Here is a 16,498-nt window from a genome sequence, read left to right as displayed (position 1 = left end):
TTTACACCTCACACATGGCTTATGTAATGCTTCAGTTCATGAAGAACAGTCTCTGCAACACCACTGAGTCCGTAATCCTCAGATATAGTATAACCACATCCATCCTACACTCCTACTCCTACAAAGCACTTCAGCTGAGTCAAGTGCATCCTTTAAATCACATAGAGGTGGAAGAGGAAGAGGTTTCTTTATTACAAGTATCCAGAGGGAGAACTGTGGTGTTGTCTGTAAAAGAAATCTATACACCCACATATCTCTCACATGGTCTCTATCTCTCTCTCTCTCTCTCTCTCTCTCTCTCTCACACACACACACACACACACACACACACACACACACACACACACACACACACACACACACACACACACACACACACACACACACACCACCTACCATTTGTCGCTGCAGTGCTCTCCAGTCTTCCCACTGAATAAAAATCAAGGATGACAGGGTAAGGGTTCAACTTCCAGTTTTATGGTGGTCCAGAAATAGTGACAATAATCAGCTCCTACCAATGTCCACCCTCCTAGTGAGAGTGCTTTAACTTTTAACTTAAAACACACCCACTGGGAGGAGTCTTGTGACCTAGGGGTGGAGCAATACAAAAAGGAAAGGGCAAAACAACCACACACTCATGTGGGTTTTTTTTTAATTATCAGGTGACTTTTTTTTCATTATGTCTCAATACATAGCACTTTACTGTGCAAATAGGCTACACATAACTGTATGAACACAAATCAGTGTAAATACATGTGACTATGTCATTTGGATCCCTGATGACAACCAGCGTTCCAGTGTTTTTAATGAGAAAAAAATGAAAGCATGGAAATTGCTTCATTGTTTTAATGTCATGAATTTAATCTCCGACACAGCATGCGTGATATGATTTCTGAAGAAATGGAAATGGAGCAAAGACAGTCAGAAGACACCTATTATGAACCACACTCATTATATTGCAGAAGTAATCACTGAAATGAAACCATTGATTGATTTTTTGATGGTTTTCATATTGATATTTCCTTTGCCAAATATTTTGTGTGTTTCTTTTGCTTATAAAACCAATGAGTGTTCAAGGTGTCAAGAACACATACAACCATATACCACAAAATATATATATTCCTTCCTGATCTGCTCAGTTATTTTTACATTCCTGTTTACATGTAGGAATATGATAGTGAGAGTATCTCCTCATTAACATGTCAGTCACTAATAACAGTGTCAACCATTTTGGCTTCAGTCAGTCTATAGTTGTTTACACTGTAAGTATTCCTGGAAATGTCATTGTCCGTGTTCTACCTACTTCACTGTAGATGCAAAACCTAATTGCATACCTTAACATCCATTCAGCATGGTTGCACTACTCACAACTCTGAATGTACGAATGTGTACTGTTCCTATTAGGGTCAGACTACACTGTCACATAATAATTCTTTCTTTTAACATAAATGTATTTGTTTTGCTTTTTCCTAGTGCAAGGAAAACACAATTTTCATGCTTGATTTTTTTTAAAGCACTGATATCTTAATGGATAAAAATGAATGCTGACATTGGAACAGCAGTACGTAATGAACTTGAATATTTTCAGTGTCTGATCACTGATTACTGATAAAGCAACAATAAGATCACAGTTATCAACTTTCTCTTTTTGCCAAATGGGACCGAACTGCGTCTCCTGATCGAGCACTGAAATATGTTTTCTTCTCCTCACATTCATATTTTGCTGCTTTGATTGATAAATATCTGAACATCTGAAAGATGATAAAGAAATGTGTGGCTGTCTAGATATAATTCAGTTTTGTATATTCCGGTGACATAGGATCTGTTGTTTGCAAGTCTGATACAGTTTTACAACATTTACACAACCTGGACATGAATTGTGGATTCACATGCCTTTATTACCTGGATGCTCTAAAATGCTCTAAAATCATCTGTAGATTCTTATAAAGCACACCAATTCCACAAACAAGACCAGTACAATGAACATTAGTGAAATTTTATCTGTAGAAACATCTATTTAAAGACACATGCAGAAGGAAATAGACAATAAATTTAGAAAAAATGTTTTGTTTTCTTAATTCATAATCATCCATAATACCAGCACATTTTCAATTGTTTTCTATTAATGTTTTTAATTAAAAGCCAGAGTTAAAGCTCTTCTATTGTTTAGATTGGTATGTAATCAGTCTGATTCAATTACTTTTAATGATTAAATATTGATACTGTTTAAAAAAAAGTTAACTTTTATTCAAAATAGAAAGAAAATACAATAATCAACGAGATTAATGACAGGAACGTAAAAGTTTGAGCTGGAAAATAGAATATTAAGAGTTTGGTTGAATGCAGGAAAAATATTAATTCCATGGCTTTTTTTAAAAACAAAAGCTTAAACAAATTAGTGTTTAAGCTTTTGTTACCACTCTGTTAGGATAGATACAATTTGCCCCACCCTCTGTTGGGCAGGGCTATGACATCAATAGAGGAAAATAGAAAACTCTCTAGACACCACAGAGAGGGTGAAAAAGCTCTCTGGTCTCTCAAGGCTACAATGATTGCAAGTTTCTTCTTCCTGCTGTTACTTGTGGGTAAGCTGAGATTATTCTAATTAAATGGAGATGACAATTTATACCATTTAATTTACTTTATTTTTTATGAGTATAAATATATTTTTATATTTTATTTTATTTCAATCAGTAACGCTTCTTTACTTGTAATAGATTGCATTTCAGTGCAAGAACAGGTTCCTCTATAATTTCCCAGTAAATATATCTTGTTTACTAAATTAAATTCCACTTTTTTGTAATTAATAGATCAGAGATATAAAATAAAAAGAAAGAGAGAAAGAAAGATAACACATCTGGTATCTAGTAACTCAGATGGATTTAAACTTAAGTATATTAAGTATATTAAGTATATATTATAAGTATATATTAAGTATATTTAATAAAGTATATTCAATATGAAGATGTACAAAATGTTTTCAGATGGACTGCAGGCAGGCATTTTGGAACCTGGACTCTTTAGCTACAAATGTGTTGCTATAGATAAGTCTTAAATTCCCAGAGGTTTAAGATTCTTAGAATCTTTTGATGATATTATGTCCTGTAGATGATGAGACATTCAAAGTCTTCACAATTTTATATTGAGGAATATTATTCTGAAGTTGTTCTACTATTTAAAATACAGTTTTTTCGTAGATTATTGATTTTCTGCCCAGCTTTACTTCTGAGAAAATCTGCTTTGCTCAGACGGTCTTTTTACATCTAATCATGCTCACTGGCTTCCTGCTATTAACCTAATGGTTTGCAAAATGTTTCTCCAGCTAGTTCTTTTTTGTTATTTTACTTTTTCAGCCGTTTTTTCCCCATCCAGCTTTTTTCAGATGTGTTGCAATCAAACTGAACTGATAATTGTCAGTGTCAACTGTAAAATGACTTAATTTAAACATTTGTTCTCTAGCATATCGAGACTATCTCTCCACACCTTTACATATTCCATATGTACGGGGTAGGAGCCCTCTTGGTCGTGGCGTGTGGATATTTCTTTAAGACACTCCAGCACGCCCGGCTACGCCCCATAGCTTATGTATAAAACAGCTGTGCGGACGTGACACCAGTGTGTGTGTGTTTGTGTGTGTAAGTGAGAGAGAGAGAGAGAGAGTGTGTGTGTGTGTGTGTGTGTGTGTGTGTGTGTGTGTGTGTGTGTGTGTGTGTGTGTGTGAGAGAGAGAGAGAGAGAGAGAGAGAGAGAGAGAGAGAGAGAGAGAGAGAGAGAGAGAGAGAGAGAGAGAGAGAGAGAGAGAGAGAGAGAGAGAGAGAGAGAGAGAGTGAGAGAGAGAGCCTTGAGAGTGGGGTATGAATGTGCGTCCGTCAGGAGCGTGCTTCGGCATCCTCCGTGGGCGCTGCCTCTCCCCTGGTAGATTCCCCCTGTGTGCCCTGGTGTTCCCCGCTATTCCCCTGGTATCCCTTAGCTTGGTACCCCCTAGCTAGCCCTTGCTTTCCCTTGGTTGGTCCCCCTTCCCTGGCATATCGCCTCGAAAAAAAAAACAGGCTTAAGTGCCGGCCAACGCTTCATTCATTTTGACCATTCATTTTGTGAAAAAGTGAAAAATTAGTATCATTACATTACCATTCAGTTTGGGGGTTACAACAGAAAATTATATATTTATTGCTCACGGGGTATCAGATGGGATTATTTTAACAAACCATTAACATTTTGGCTGATAACTATTTTTATTCTCCTGTAACTTTACTATATAAAGAGCTAAATCCTCCAAAGTTTCAGGAGTAATGCTTCATAATAAAAAGTGTTTGTGAACTAAAAATCAGCAATGTGGGATACTGTTTGTCCGTGATTTACATAGGGGGAACAAATTGTGTCAGGATCAGCCTGATATTATTTGTATCCCACTATAACTTCGTTGTATAAAGAGCTAACATCTCAAAAATGTCAGGAGTAGTTAGTCATTATAAGAAGTGTTTGTAAACTAAAAATCAACAATGTGGGATACTGTTTGTCCGTGATTTGGACAGTCCAGCGTGTGCTCCCGACGCAGGGGAAACAAATTCTGTTGGTGATATCTAGTTTGGCACGACACCGGCTACCTTCCTGGTTAGCGTGTGGCCCCGCCCCCTTGCTTGGTAGAAGAAGTATGGCAGCCCACCGTCCCAAACATGTCTGTGAATGGCATTTTGCCTTTTTACGGTAGGCACGAGCAGTGTGGCTGTGCCTGGCTGTGTCTGATTTTTCAGCCGGCGAGTGAGTGTTCTCCAGCCTGCCGCACTGTGTCTCATTTCGAAGTTCACACCTGCTGCTCCCCTGTCTGCAGACAGCGCTTGCGACCGCTTAGCCCTGGGGCAGACCTTTGGGTTAAGTCCCCGCTTAGCCATCAGCGGGCTGGACTGCCAGCCCCCCCGTCTGTGGACGGCTGGGCGGCTCCGTGGTTGAATGGACCCTACAGGTTGCATCCCTGCCTTGGCCCTGCGTCTTGCAGCTGTACTGCTGCTGCGGGCTGTGTTCCTCTGGCGTATAGCCCACGGTTCGCCGACTCACACGCCAGTCGGACCTTGCTGTGTCTGATATGTCAGTCGCTGAGTGGGTGTTCTCCAGCACGCAGCGCTGGCTCTCCATCTAGTGGGTTTCCCCTGTATCGTGGGTCACATGGCCAGCAGGTGCCCGCTCAGTGAGTTGACACCTCCCGTCTGTCCGTTAGTGTCTCATCAGGCCCCCTCTGCTGGCCCCCTGTCTATAGACTCTGCAGAGTGGCTGCTATGCACTGGTGATGAACCTTGGGTTGCTCCTCACTTGGGCCCTTAGTGGCCTGAGCCACCAGCACCTCCCCTATCGTGGTTGGTGCAGGTCAGCTGCTCTACTCCTGGGACAGGCCTAATCCACTGAGTGGCCGAGATGCTTCGACAGGCTCTTTCTCCCTGGCACTGTGTCACAGTGGCTTGGTAGGCTGTGTTGCCCTGGTGTTTGCCCACGTTCGCCGGCTTCCACGCCAGTCGCACCTCGCTGCGGCGAGTGGCATTCTACAGCCTAGTGTGTTGCCCGCAGTACACGGTTCACACGGCCAGCAGGGCTCCTGTCATTGATCGAGTGGGGCGGCTTCTCGGCTCTGACTGCAAGTTAAGCCGCTGCTGCTGCTGCTGCTGCAGCTGCAACTGCAGGCTGTGTTCCTCTGGCGTATTGCCCACGCTTTGCCAGTTTATGCGCCAGCTGGACCTCGCTGTGTCTGATGCTCAGCGAGTGAGTGTTCTCCAGCCCACAGCGCCTGGCTCCCTGCAGGCGGTTCACCCGTTGCGTGTTAGCCAGGCCTCGCTGTGTCTGATAAGTCAGCCAGCGAGTGTGTTGTGCCGCTTGGCCCTGGGGCGACCTGTGGGTCGCGTCCCTGGCTTGGAGCTCCTCTCCAGCGGCTGCACTACAGCTGCTTGCTGTGTTCCCCTGGCGTGTAAGCCAGCGAATGCAGCAATAGTCGGGCCTCGCTATGTCTGATACGTCAGCCAGCAAATGTGTGTTCTCCAGCCTCCTTGGCCAGTCTCTGTCTGGCATATAGGCTGCTGCGACTGCAGGCTGTGTTCTCCTGGCATGTTGCCGCATTTGCCGGCTTGCCCGCCGGTCGATCCTCGCTGTGTCTGATGCCTTAGCAAGCGAGTGAGTGTCCCCCAGCCTGCGATGCTGGCTCCCTGTTGGTGCTTTGCCTGTGTGTCACGGACTTACACAGCCAGCACGGGGACGCCCAGTAACTGGGACTTTGTGTATGATCTCGAGTGTCTCATTGCGAGTTCACTCTTGAGGCTCCTCTGTCTACAGACAAGCACGTGGTGACGGTGCTGGGGGTGGACCTTCGGGTCATCGCCTTGCTCAGCCCTCCACTTATGCCGGCTAGGCTGCCAGCCCCCCCCTCCCTGTCTGTGAACAGCTCGGGGTGGCTTCGGCTTTGAGGATGGACGGGTCACATCCAAAGCTTGACCTGCAGTTGCTGGCTGTGTTCCCCTGGCGTGTTGTCCGCTTCGCCGGCTTACACGCCAGTCGGACCTCGTTGTGGCGAGTGAGAGTTCTCCAGCCTGTAGCGCCGACTCTCTGTCTGGCATTGCCCGCATGTCTTAGACCTATGCGACCAGCGGGCTGCTACTTGGCAGCTCGGTGTGCTGCGTTCCCTGCCGGTCTGCCTCGCGGTTCCCGGGCTGACCTTGAGCGGCCAATCACTTGCGGTCCTGTGTCCTGCATGACCGGTTCAGAGCAGTCTAGCGTCTGCAGACTGCTGCCTCCACCCCCTGGCTCGGCCTTCGCATTGCGAAGCCCTGACCAGGGTGGTGTCTCTCTTGGTGCGTTGTCACTGACTCCCGGCACCTTCACTCTCGGTGGTGCACTGTCTCCTCGCGGGGTGTCTTAGAGAGTTACCCCGTACATATGGAATATGTAATGGTGTGGAGAGATAGTCTCGATATGCTAGAGAACGTATGGTTACGGTGTAACCTTGGTTCTCTTAGTGAGAGACTATCTCTCCACCGTGAGGCCGCTCGGAGATGCGTTCTGATCATCACCGGTGTCACGTCCACACAGCTGTTTTATACGTAAGCTGTGGGGCGTAGCCGGGCGTGCTGGAGTGTCTTAAAGAAATATCCACACACCACGACCAAGGGGGCTCGTACTCCGTACATATGGAATATGTAACGGTGTGGAGAGATAGTCTCCCACTAAGAGAACCAAGGTTACACTGTAACCGTACGATATATTTTCCTGTGATATCTAACATCCATTAGTGTCATAATCCCTGAGTCTTAAACCCGAGTTTTTCAGTTTTGTGGTTCAAGGTTTGCTTTGGGCTTCGTGAAAGGATTTTATCAAAGTTGTTGTTTATGATTTTATTCTTGTGCTTTTATGTCTCTGATATTTTTGCCTTTACTTCTTTGCTCATAATGTTTCCTTATATTTGTTAGTTCTCTTTCATGACCCCATTCTGTTCCTCCAGTCTTAACTCTGTGGTTGTTTTTGGACACCAAGACACCAAAATCAAACAGATTTTGGTGTCTTGGTTTCTTGTGCTTTTCATTTCATTTCATTTCCTTTGTCTCATTTTCACCAATTTGTTTCCCACCTGTTTTACCTTGTGTAAATATTCTCTCCTCTTGCCCTTTTCCGTGTCATCTCACTTTGCTGTGTGCTCCCCTGCTCTGTGTTTCTTGGTTCCATTATTCCTAGTTTTTAATTTTCATATCTCGCTCTGTGTGTGTTTTTGGACTTCCTTTGTTTGTCATTGTTCAGCAATTGAATTGAGTTCATACTGTTTCCAGAGTTTTGTGTTTGGTTCAGCATCCTGCCTGCCACACAGTTATTCATAGGGATGGGTATTGATAAGATTTTAACGATTCCGATTCCATTTTCGATTCTGTTTAACGATTCGATTCTTTATCGATTCTCTTATCGATTCTTTTTTTTTTTTAAAAAAAAGGAGAACACTAAGGTCGATTAGCTCAGAGCTTTGTTTTATATCTTCTCTTTGAACAAGATAGAAATTTAGGAGTAACATGGCCTTACAAACCCAACAGTGAGATCTTGAGAGATCCAGCCTACGGCTCTTCAATGGGGTGTCACAGGGTCCCCAGGAAAAAAAATTGTAAATGTAAAATAATAAAATAAATATTCTTGTGAGACATATCACATATTGACGGGGTCGGGTTATGTTAAAAAGTATAAATTGTTATACTTTGTTCATTGGTTCAAAGGTACCCCACACTTCTTTTTTTGTTTGCTTGTTTGTTCTGGTGTATTTTTCATTTGAACTGTTACTCTGCCAGAGTACTCATATTTACAAGATGGCATTGAACGCCCCATTGGTGTATCAGGAAAACTATTTTGTACGTATGTTCCTTGAAGGGGATTGAAGTCGTTCTTTTTTCCACCGCAGCGAAGGGCTAGGAGTAGGAGAGGAGCTGCTGTATGTTTTTGTTATCGAATCGATCTGATTGTGAAATAAAGCATATGCAGTGAGAAAGCAACTCCAGGAGTCATCCCTGCCTTAAAGCTGCAACATTCTTCTGTAGCAATAACAAAGTATAACATAAATTGTTCTGTGGCAATTACACAAGAATATCCAGTAATGTCCCTGCCCACAATTAAACACATTCACTTACCAAAAATCGGGGGCATCTGCTGTGGCAAATGGGTGCAAGCCTTTGACCACAAACTTAGTCACTGCTCGGTGACATTAGTCTATCCTGGCCTGAAAGGAGACGCTACCGGTAGACTGCAGCGAGAACTGCCAGCATCTGAGCCAGACTCTGTCTGTCTCTCTCATCATGGTCACCTACATGTACAGTAATGGCAGGTCTTGTAATAAGGCAGATCGCGCTAACATAATATGCACTGTTAGTTGATTATTTACCTGCCGCATTAACGGGAGAGGACGTGTAAACGTCACCGCTGCTGCTGGGTTGAGAGTCACGAGTCCGGAGCGGAATTAAAAACGCGTGTCATCGCGTGTTTTGTGAGCAAATGCTTTTGCATATTCGTAGTGTTTCCTCCCTTAAATGAAATATCTACTTTGCAAGTTGCCCTGTTGTCATCGGTTCTCATAAAGTATAATCAAACTTTTGAGCGTTTGAGCCGCTTAGGCGCCGTGTTTCCTGCCAGGTAAATGACGCTCCGCAACGTGGTGACGTCATTCGGGGCGACTGGAATCGATAAGGGAATCGTTTGCAAAAATGGCAAATGATTCCAAGGAATTGAAACAGTGGGAACCGGTTCTCAACAAGAACCGGTTTTCGATACCCATCCCTAGTTATTCATGACACTGCATTTTTAAATAAAACCTCAAATTAATTCTAACCACATATTAAAGTAAAGCAAGTCATATTAACACATTTTTTATTTTTAAAAATTAGTACACTCATTGTCAGCTGAAAATGCATCCAGTTCAGAGCTACAGGAAGATCAACAGATGACCAGTGAGACCACTATAAGAGGTACATAGCGTCTCTCTCTCTCTCGCTCTCTCTCTCTCTCTCTCTCTCTTAAAGTCTTTTGCCACCTCTTATTTCCAGTCTCTCAGTTTTTCTCTCCTTGGGAGTCGTTTTCATTCCAGCACTTCCACCTAACCATTTTCTTAAGCCTATGACAGAGGATAACACAGTTTGACTGACATAAAATAGTATTTTTGCACCAACAAAGCAATTCTCAAAGAGCTATTAGTCAAAAACCTCATCCGAACATGAGCACACAAACAGTATCTCAAGTTCATGGCTTTAAGAAACAAAAAACAATCCAACAAAGATCTGATACAGGGCTAAGAGATGGATCTGGCCCTTCAGCCCCACCTGCCATTCACCAAAGCCTCAACAGAAATGGTCTCAGTGGAATGGAGGCTGTCAAGAGGCTCAGGGTGAAAAGGCTGAGGTATGTCAAATTACACAAGAACTGATAATCAGTCGCAACAAGTTTTGTAGACTGAAGAATCCAAAATTTGTACTTTTGGATTGAAACCTTTGTCTATATGTATAGAGGAGCTCAGCAGAGAGGTACCACAGCCAACTGTGAAACATGATGGAGGTTTTGTTATGATGTGGGGCTTCACTCAAGCCAGTGGGGTTCGGGAGCCAGTCAAAACTGTTTGAAGTATGAATGCAGAAAAGTACTGTCAGATTTTGATCAGGTATACAGGAGCAGCTGATCAGCATCTTTATTTATTTATTTTTTTTAGCTTGGCAACCACACTGCTAATGCAGTAAAAGAATAAAATGGATACAAAAGCACAGAATGGAAAACTAACAGTCAAAGATAGACCTCGAAATTAATTAAATAATGTGAAATCATTATGACAGATAATAGAACAAAAGGCCACTAACATCCAAAGAAGAGCTTTGAATGTCCTTAGTGAAGATTAGAAAACTACTACTGAAGACTACTTTAAGAAATTACAAGAAAGTTTGCCTAAGAGAGCTCAGACTATGTTGGATAATATTGTTTTTTATACGAAGTGTTGAATTTCAAGCTGGAATTCTATAAATGAAGTTTTTGCTTCATATACAGTAATTACATGTATGCTTGCTAACCTTTCAATTAATCTCTTCACTTTTAATAGCAAAATATAAAGAAAATAAAGATGACTGAAGGCGTTTCCACAGTACTGTACATGCCAACAAGTGATGTCGTCTGTTTTTGTTGTTTGTTTGTTTTTTGTTTTCTTGACACAGTTATCCAGACCTGCAATAAATTGAAAATCTGAAATGAAAGCACAGAAGCTGCTTTATTGTTTTCATATCATAACATCAATGTCAAGAATGTCTTTTTATGTGTCCTTTTAGATAATGAAGTGGAAGTGGAGAAACTCTGCAATTTTCAGGCTATTGTACAGCACCTGGATCTAAGTAAAGACAGTATTAAGTACACTGTGAGCCGGCCCATTATAAACAACAGTCATCATACAGATGTTGTGCTTGACATGAAACTCTACGCTATTCTGGATATGGTAAGTTGTTCAAGCTACTTGTGTATGTTTGTGTGTTTTAGTTTGAATAAATGATAATGGACATTTTTGTTACCAAATAGTTTGTTTCTTTCGATAATAAAATAATGTCAAAAGTCTGCTCAACTGGTGCATATTTGTCTGCTTCATATGCATAATTTCAGTTTTCCATGTCATGTATTCTCTCAGTTTGGTATTCTCTTAATTATGGAGATCCATAAGCTTCATCTATGAATACATCAATGTCTGTCTTTTTGTGGCCTTCTATGCTTCTGTTAGTTGTCTAAGACCATTTAAGACTTCCCAGATGTTGGGTTTTTCTTGTCTATTGGAGGCTGCATACTGTTGATCTTACCCAGGTCTTTCTAGGATTACTGTGGCACAAGTCAGGCTCAACCATTTGAGCTTGAACACTGCTTGATTTCTTTGTTCACAGAGAGAAATTGACCAGACCTTAATTTCTTACATTTGGGTTTATTTGGTGAGTTTTCTCTTTCAAATACATCAATTTTCACAGTATTGTTGAAATTGAAATTGCTTGAAATTACGTGTTTTCATCTTTTGTCTTTTTCTCCTTGTTTGTATCTCTTTCCTCTTATTTGTATCCCTCTGACTAGTCATGGAAAAACGAGTACACTAAGTGGGATCCAGATCAATTCTGTGGAATTAAACAAATAACAATTCCTACTGAATATTTGTGGATGCCAGATATAACTATTTCAGAGATGTAAGTTTAACATATATGCACATAAACTCACACAGACCATACAGTCACTAGCAATAAGGCATTAAGCTACAGCTAAAAAAAAACAAACTCAAAGCTGAACATTTATAATTCATTATTAGAAACGTATATGCTGCTCTTCAAAATCTTAACATCATTAATTTTTTTTATCCTTGAAGATATTGTATAATTCATTAAATATGTTGCAAATTGAGCAGCAAGCCCTTCAAGTCCATGTGGTCATGTTGAGCCCTCCAAGACATTAATAAAGACTATATCTATGTTGACCATCCCATTAAAAAAGAATAGCAACTAAATGCTGTCCTGGATAATTGTTTTGTCATGGCGCAATCAGCTCAAACCAAGCAGGATTCATGAGGTACATGAGGTGGCTTTGAAACATGAAATGATAACCTTCCTTTTCCAAGATCCATTTTGTCCAGCACATATCTATATGGATGCACCTGAATATTCAGTTATTTGGATATCCCTCTGTCATTTAGATAATCTCGCAGTGATATTCCTGCACTTGTTCATCCTTGTGTTGCTAAAGTTTTAGTGTTTTAGTTTTAGTTTTAGTGCTAAATCCTTTGCAACCCCCCCCCCCCCCCCCCCCCCAAAAAAAACAAAAAAACAAACAAACCTATGGACAGATTGCTTGCCCACTGCTCTATTTCTTTTTACACACCTAAAACAACACATCCAAAAGATATTGTGTTAGATCTGCCTTTTCCTACAGACCAGTGGCTACTTTTTCAATGATGAAGAGTTACACATCCTGCACAGAGAGGAATGCAAGTTAGAGTAGCTCCTTTACATGAAAAAAGAAAGACCATGTCTGAATCAAGGAAGAGGCCTATGGGTACATCTTTCACCATCTTAAAGCTATTTCCCAACTTTCTCTGAATGGTACTCATGGCTTATCCAGTAACTACAGATTAAATCCTTAGTTTTTCTTATACTACGAAAATGGGTCAGTTCTTAATGGGGTACATTCTCCATAGTAACAGATGCTGTATTCTCCAGAGCAGAGATGAAAAGGTATGATTTGCTCTTGAGGGCAACAAAGGGCAAAACTTCTGTGGTCCATGTGTGGGTATTACCAGTTGGACTCTGTGTGGAACAGCCCTAGGGTTCATTTTTGTCCCACGCAGGCATGTTTGTGTGGGTCATTCGTATTGATCCTGGTGGTCTGAGCTTGATGAGGTGTGGATAAAGGCGTGTCTGAGGACAATTGGGAGGGAAGAGATCATTGGTTACCAAACTTTGTCAGAATTTCTAGTCCATCATTTCTAGCTGAAATTATTAAGTAATTTAACACAAACTCTTGTGTAAGTCGCCACTTGATGTTGCAGGTTTTATCTGGATTCTAACATAAGTAATTAAGACATGGTGGCTTAATGCATTAATCCTCCTCAGCTGGAGAGTAAGATTTGAGTAGGATTCTGTCTACCTATTTGTCATAACTGATGCTGCTTTTTTGAGTGGCTATAACTGATTGTAATTTTCTGTCTTACAGGACAGAGAGAGACAAAGCCTCTCCGAGTCCTTATCTCTCCATTGAAAGCGGTGGTTTGGTTGAATACAGAAATGACCAGGTGATCGTAAGCACCTGCAAGCTGCACGTGTACAAATTCCCTTTTGATGTTCAGAGGTGTAACCTCTCCTTTAAGTCTATCATGCACTCTGGTGAGCCCATAGCATATATGCGTGCCGTTCATGAAGTTATAAACCCAAACCATCAGATACAAAAATATATATTTCTTTCTTGCTGATCTTTTATTTTTATGTTTCACTTCAGATGAAGAAATAAAGTTACAATTCAACGAAACCAATAATACGGTCACAGAATGGTCTCGAAATGTGATGCAGACACAATACGAGTGGCTGTTTATCAACATGTCAGTTACCACCAAAACTGTCAATGAATTTGACTTCAACCAACTTATGATTGTTTACACTGTGAGTATTTCTGGGAGCAGCTGCACAGAAATGGGGAAAAAAGCATTAATCAATTTCGCTGCTTTTTCATTACTTTCCTTTTTGTGACCATAATACATGTCCAATATAGAGTAGGAGTAGGATGATTAACCACCTCACATGCAAATTGACAGATTACCATGAAGAGGAGGTCTGTCCTCTACATTGCCAATTTCTTGCTGCCAGTCTTCTTCTTCTTGGTTCTGGACTTAGCCTCCTTCCTGATATTAGACAGTGGAGGTGAGAAGCTCGGCTTCAAGATCACTGTCCTGCTCGCTGTCACAGTGATGCAGCTTCTTCTCAATGAGATTCTGCCCAGCTCTTCAGACAGTATTCCACTTATAGGTAAAGAAGAGCATATTTGACTTCATGCAGTGAATTAATCAAGCTATCAAGTCATTAAGTGATTTGTCCACTTTCATGCTGGATGCCCTCCTTAGCTGTCTATTGCATTGGGGTTTTTGCTCTGATGCTGCTCAGCCTCCTGGAGACAATTTTGGTGATGCATCTGATTGAGAAAGACTCGCCAGCCCAGGATAATGAGACAGATGGAAACCAAAGCCTGGTGGAGTGCTGTGAGGAGAAACAGGACATATCCAACTTTCACAGCTGTTTTAGAGGTGTGCTTAATTGTAGCAGTCGTTGTCTGTCACCTATCTATGTAATTCTAGCTGTGTTGCATTGTTCTTCCCGTCTATTTTTTTTATTCCAGACATGAAGAGATGTAGTCATTGTGCATCTGTTCATGATGTATCTGTGGATGAAAGACCAACTGTGTCTACATCAATCAACAGTCTGCCACCACTGACTATAAAGGTTGGAGTTAAATTGGACTTTTAAGTGTTTTTCAAGTGAAATATAAAAACTGATGAAAGACATCATGTTGCATGAGAGAGAGATTATCCTAAACCCTAACATGGGTGTTGAAAGTAAACACTTTCACTAAATCAATGTGAAAACAAATCAGTGTGTGAAATGTAGCAGCAACTAGACTATAAATGGCTGTATATGTAATGTTATTGATTACATTTCAACAAAACTATTTTTTCAGGGTTGTAGCTGCAACCTGATGAAGATGTTCTTTCCACTGGAAAAAGTCTCGGGTGACCTGCGGGAGACTAGGAAAACCGTGACTCTGCACAGTACCAACAAGAAGTCCGGCTACTGGACCAATATAGTAAAACATATCAACAGGGTTTTTGTCATTTTTTATTTGACAACAGTGACTGTGTTTTTGGCAATTATGATTTTATTGTGGAACAGTGCTGAAGATGAGTAGGCCGAAAGTTACTTTACTTTAAATCATTAGCATGAGGATTAACTTTACTTAACTAAAAGTTTCTGTTCCTTTATTAAGTCCAAGTCTAAAGTATGCATTTAGACTAGGGGTCGGTTTTGATTATCGATTTATCGATTAAAATCGATTCTGGCTTGGATAACGTGATATCATTCATTAAAATCCTGAATCGATTTTTTAATATAAATATATTTTATTCTCATGTTAAACCTCACAAAATTTCAACAACCACCAAACAGCTAAAACAGTAAATGAGAGCAGGTACACGGATTCTGCACAAAGACGTAAAACAAAGCGCGGACCGTGGATCAGAATCAGTGAGATGTCGCCTTTCTCACCCGACAGCACGGACACGGTCGGGGCTGAAAGCCGACAGCTCGCTGATTCTGATGTTTCGACCGGTCCGTGCTCTGTGTTTAGCGCTAGATTCTAAAGCTGTTAGTTTTATCTCTCTCCAAACAATATTGACCGAACCAGCAGCAAAAGAAGACCCAAACTAGGCTTCACATAAACATCGTCATGAACTCCCTCTTACTTTTGCTGTTTTGCTTCCACCAGGATAAAATCACACTTCATGCACAGCGCTCTCTCTCTCTCTCTCTTTGTACTTCAAGAACAGTTTCCCGTCTAAAAATCTGTTTTCTGCATTATTCGCTTGCTTGTTATGCACTAGTCTGCCGTTGTTTACAGCGCTGTCCGCCGCTGTTTTTTTCCTTTTACTTTCTTCTGAAAAGAAAGCCTAATTTCTCCTGTTCAATAGGCCACTGAACAAATTTAATCTTTTTAAATTTATGCAAAATTGCAAAATGCTTAGCTGTGTCCCTGACGCTGCTTCACTTCAGCAGCATCAGGTAATGTTCATATGTTGATTAACGTTTTTCTTTGGTTTTTGATCTACGGCAGAATATTTTTATAAAATCCGAGGCCTGGAAAATCGCCTTCATGTTTTTCTGTGTTTTATCCTCATCTACTTTGACACAAAGGCTTCTGCTGTGATGCTCACACCTTTGATAAAGTCTTGAAAGTGTCAGCTTTCTTATTATAGATGTAAAAATATGGAGATGTACCGATGCATGATCTGAATTATAATATTTCTGACTGTCTGAGGCAATCTCAAATCTAAACTAATCAAATTGAATCAAATCGTGGATCGAATTGATTCGATTCGGACCTTGTGAATCGGAATTGAATCGATTCTAGAAATCAGTGACGATACCCAGCCCTAATTTAGACCCCTTTTCCTACACTTTATAACATTTGTACTGTGTGATGGACCTCATATTTCGGTCCACTTTGAACTCACATTTATTCACTGTAACTTTAGTTCACATCACATTATATGCATGGCAATATAAAGCAATGCAGTTCATGAGTGTTGTATATCTTTCATTTACATCTGTATCCTGTTGGAATAAACATTAAAAAGCTTTTTATTTTTTTCTTATGTATATCTTTGTGTGTTTGTGTGTTTGTTGCACAACCAACTGACTCTTTGAATTATAAAGTGCACTCCATGTAAAGGTAATGATCAT

General features: G+C 41.1%; 1 protein-coding gene across 1 annotated transcript; it reads left to right on the top strand.

Annotated features, from left to right (window-relative positions):
• The first annotated feature begins 9,408 nt into the window (after positions 1–9,408).
• Positions 9,409–14,960, top strand: LOC113028207 (5-hydroxytryptamine receptor 3A-like). The gene is made up of 10 exons (XM_026178284.1): positions 9,409–9,466; positions 10,805–10,968; positions 11,402–11,446; positions 11,583–11,692; positions 13,209–13,378; positions 13,491–13,651; positions 13,804–14,014; positions 14,110–14,289; positions 14,382–14,485; positions 14,721–14,960. Exons 1-10 carry the CDS (start codon positions 9,442–9,444, stop codon positions 14,946–14,948), a joined length of 1,398 nt encoding a protein of 465 aa, XP_026034069.1. The 5' UTR covers positions 9,409–9,441; the 3' UTR covers positions 14,949–14,960.
• Positions 14,961–16,498: the final 1,538 nt, after the last annotated feature.

Source organism: Astatotilapia calliptera, chromosome 8, assembly GCF_900246225.1.
Source record: "Astatotilapia calliptera chromosome 8, fAstCal1.2, whole genome shotgun sequence".
NCBI classification, from domain to species: Eukaryota; Metazoa; Chordata; class Actinopteri; order Cichliformes; family Cichlidae; genus Astatotilapia; species Astatotilapia calliptera.
The sequence above is the reverse complement of the archived record's forward strand: the minus strand, read 5'-3'. Positions and strand labels throughout refer to the sequence as shown.

Bases quoted from the DNA above. Each gene is read 5' to 3' on its own strand.
- LOC113028207 (XM_026178284.1), top strand. From the start codon at position 9,442: ATGACCAGTGAGACCACTATAAGAG. The intron at 11,447-11,582 runs GTGAGTTTTCTC...CCCTCTGACTAG, and splicing joins CTTACATTTGGGTTTATTTG to TCATGGAAAAACGAGTACAC. The intron at 11,693-13,208 runs GTAAGTTTAACA...TCTGTCTTACAG, and splicing joins GATATAACTATTTCAGAGAT to GACAGAGAGAGACAAAGCCT.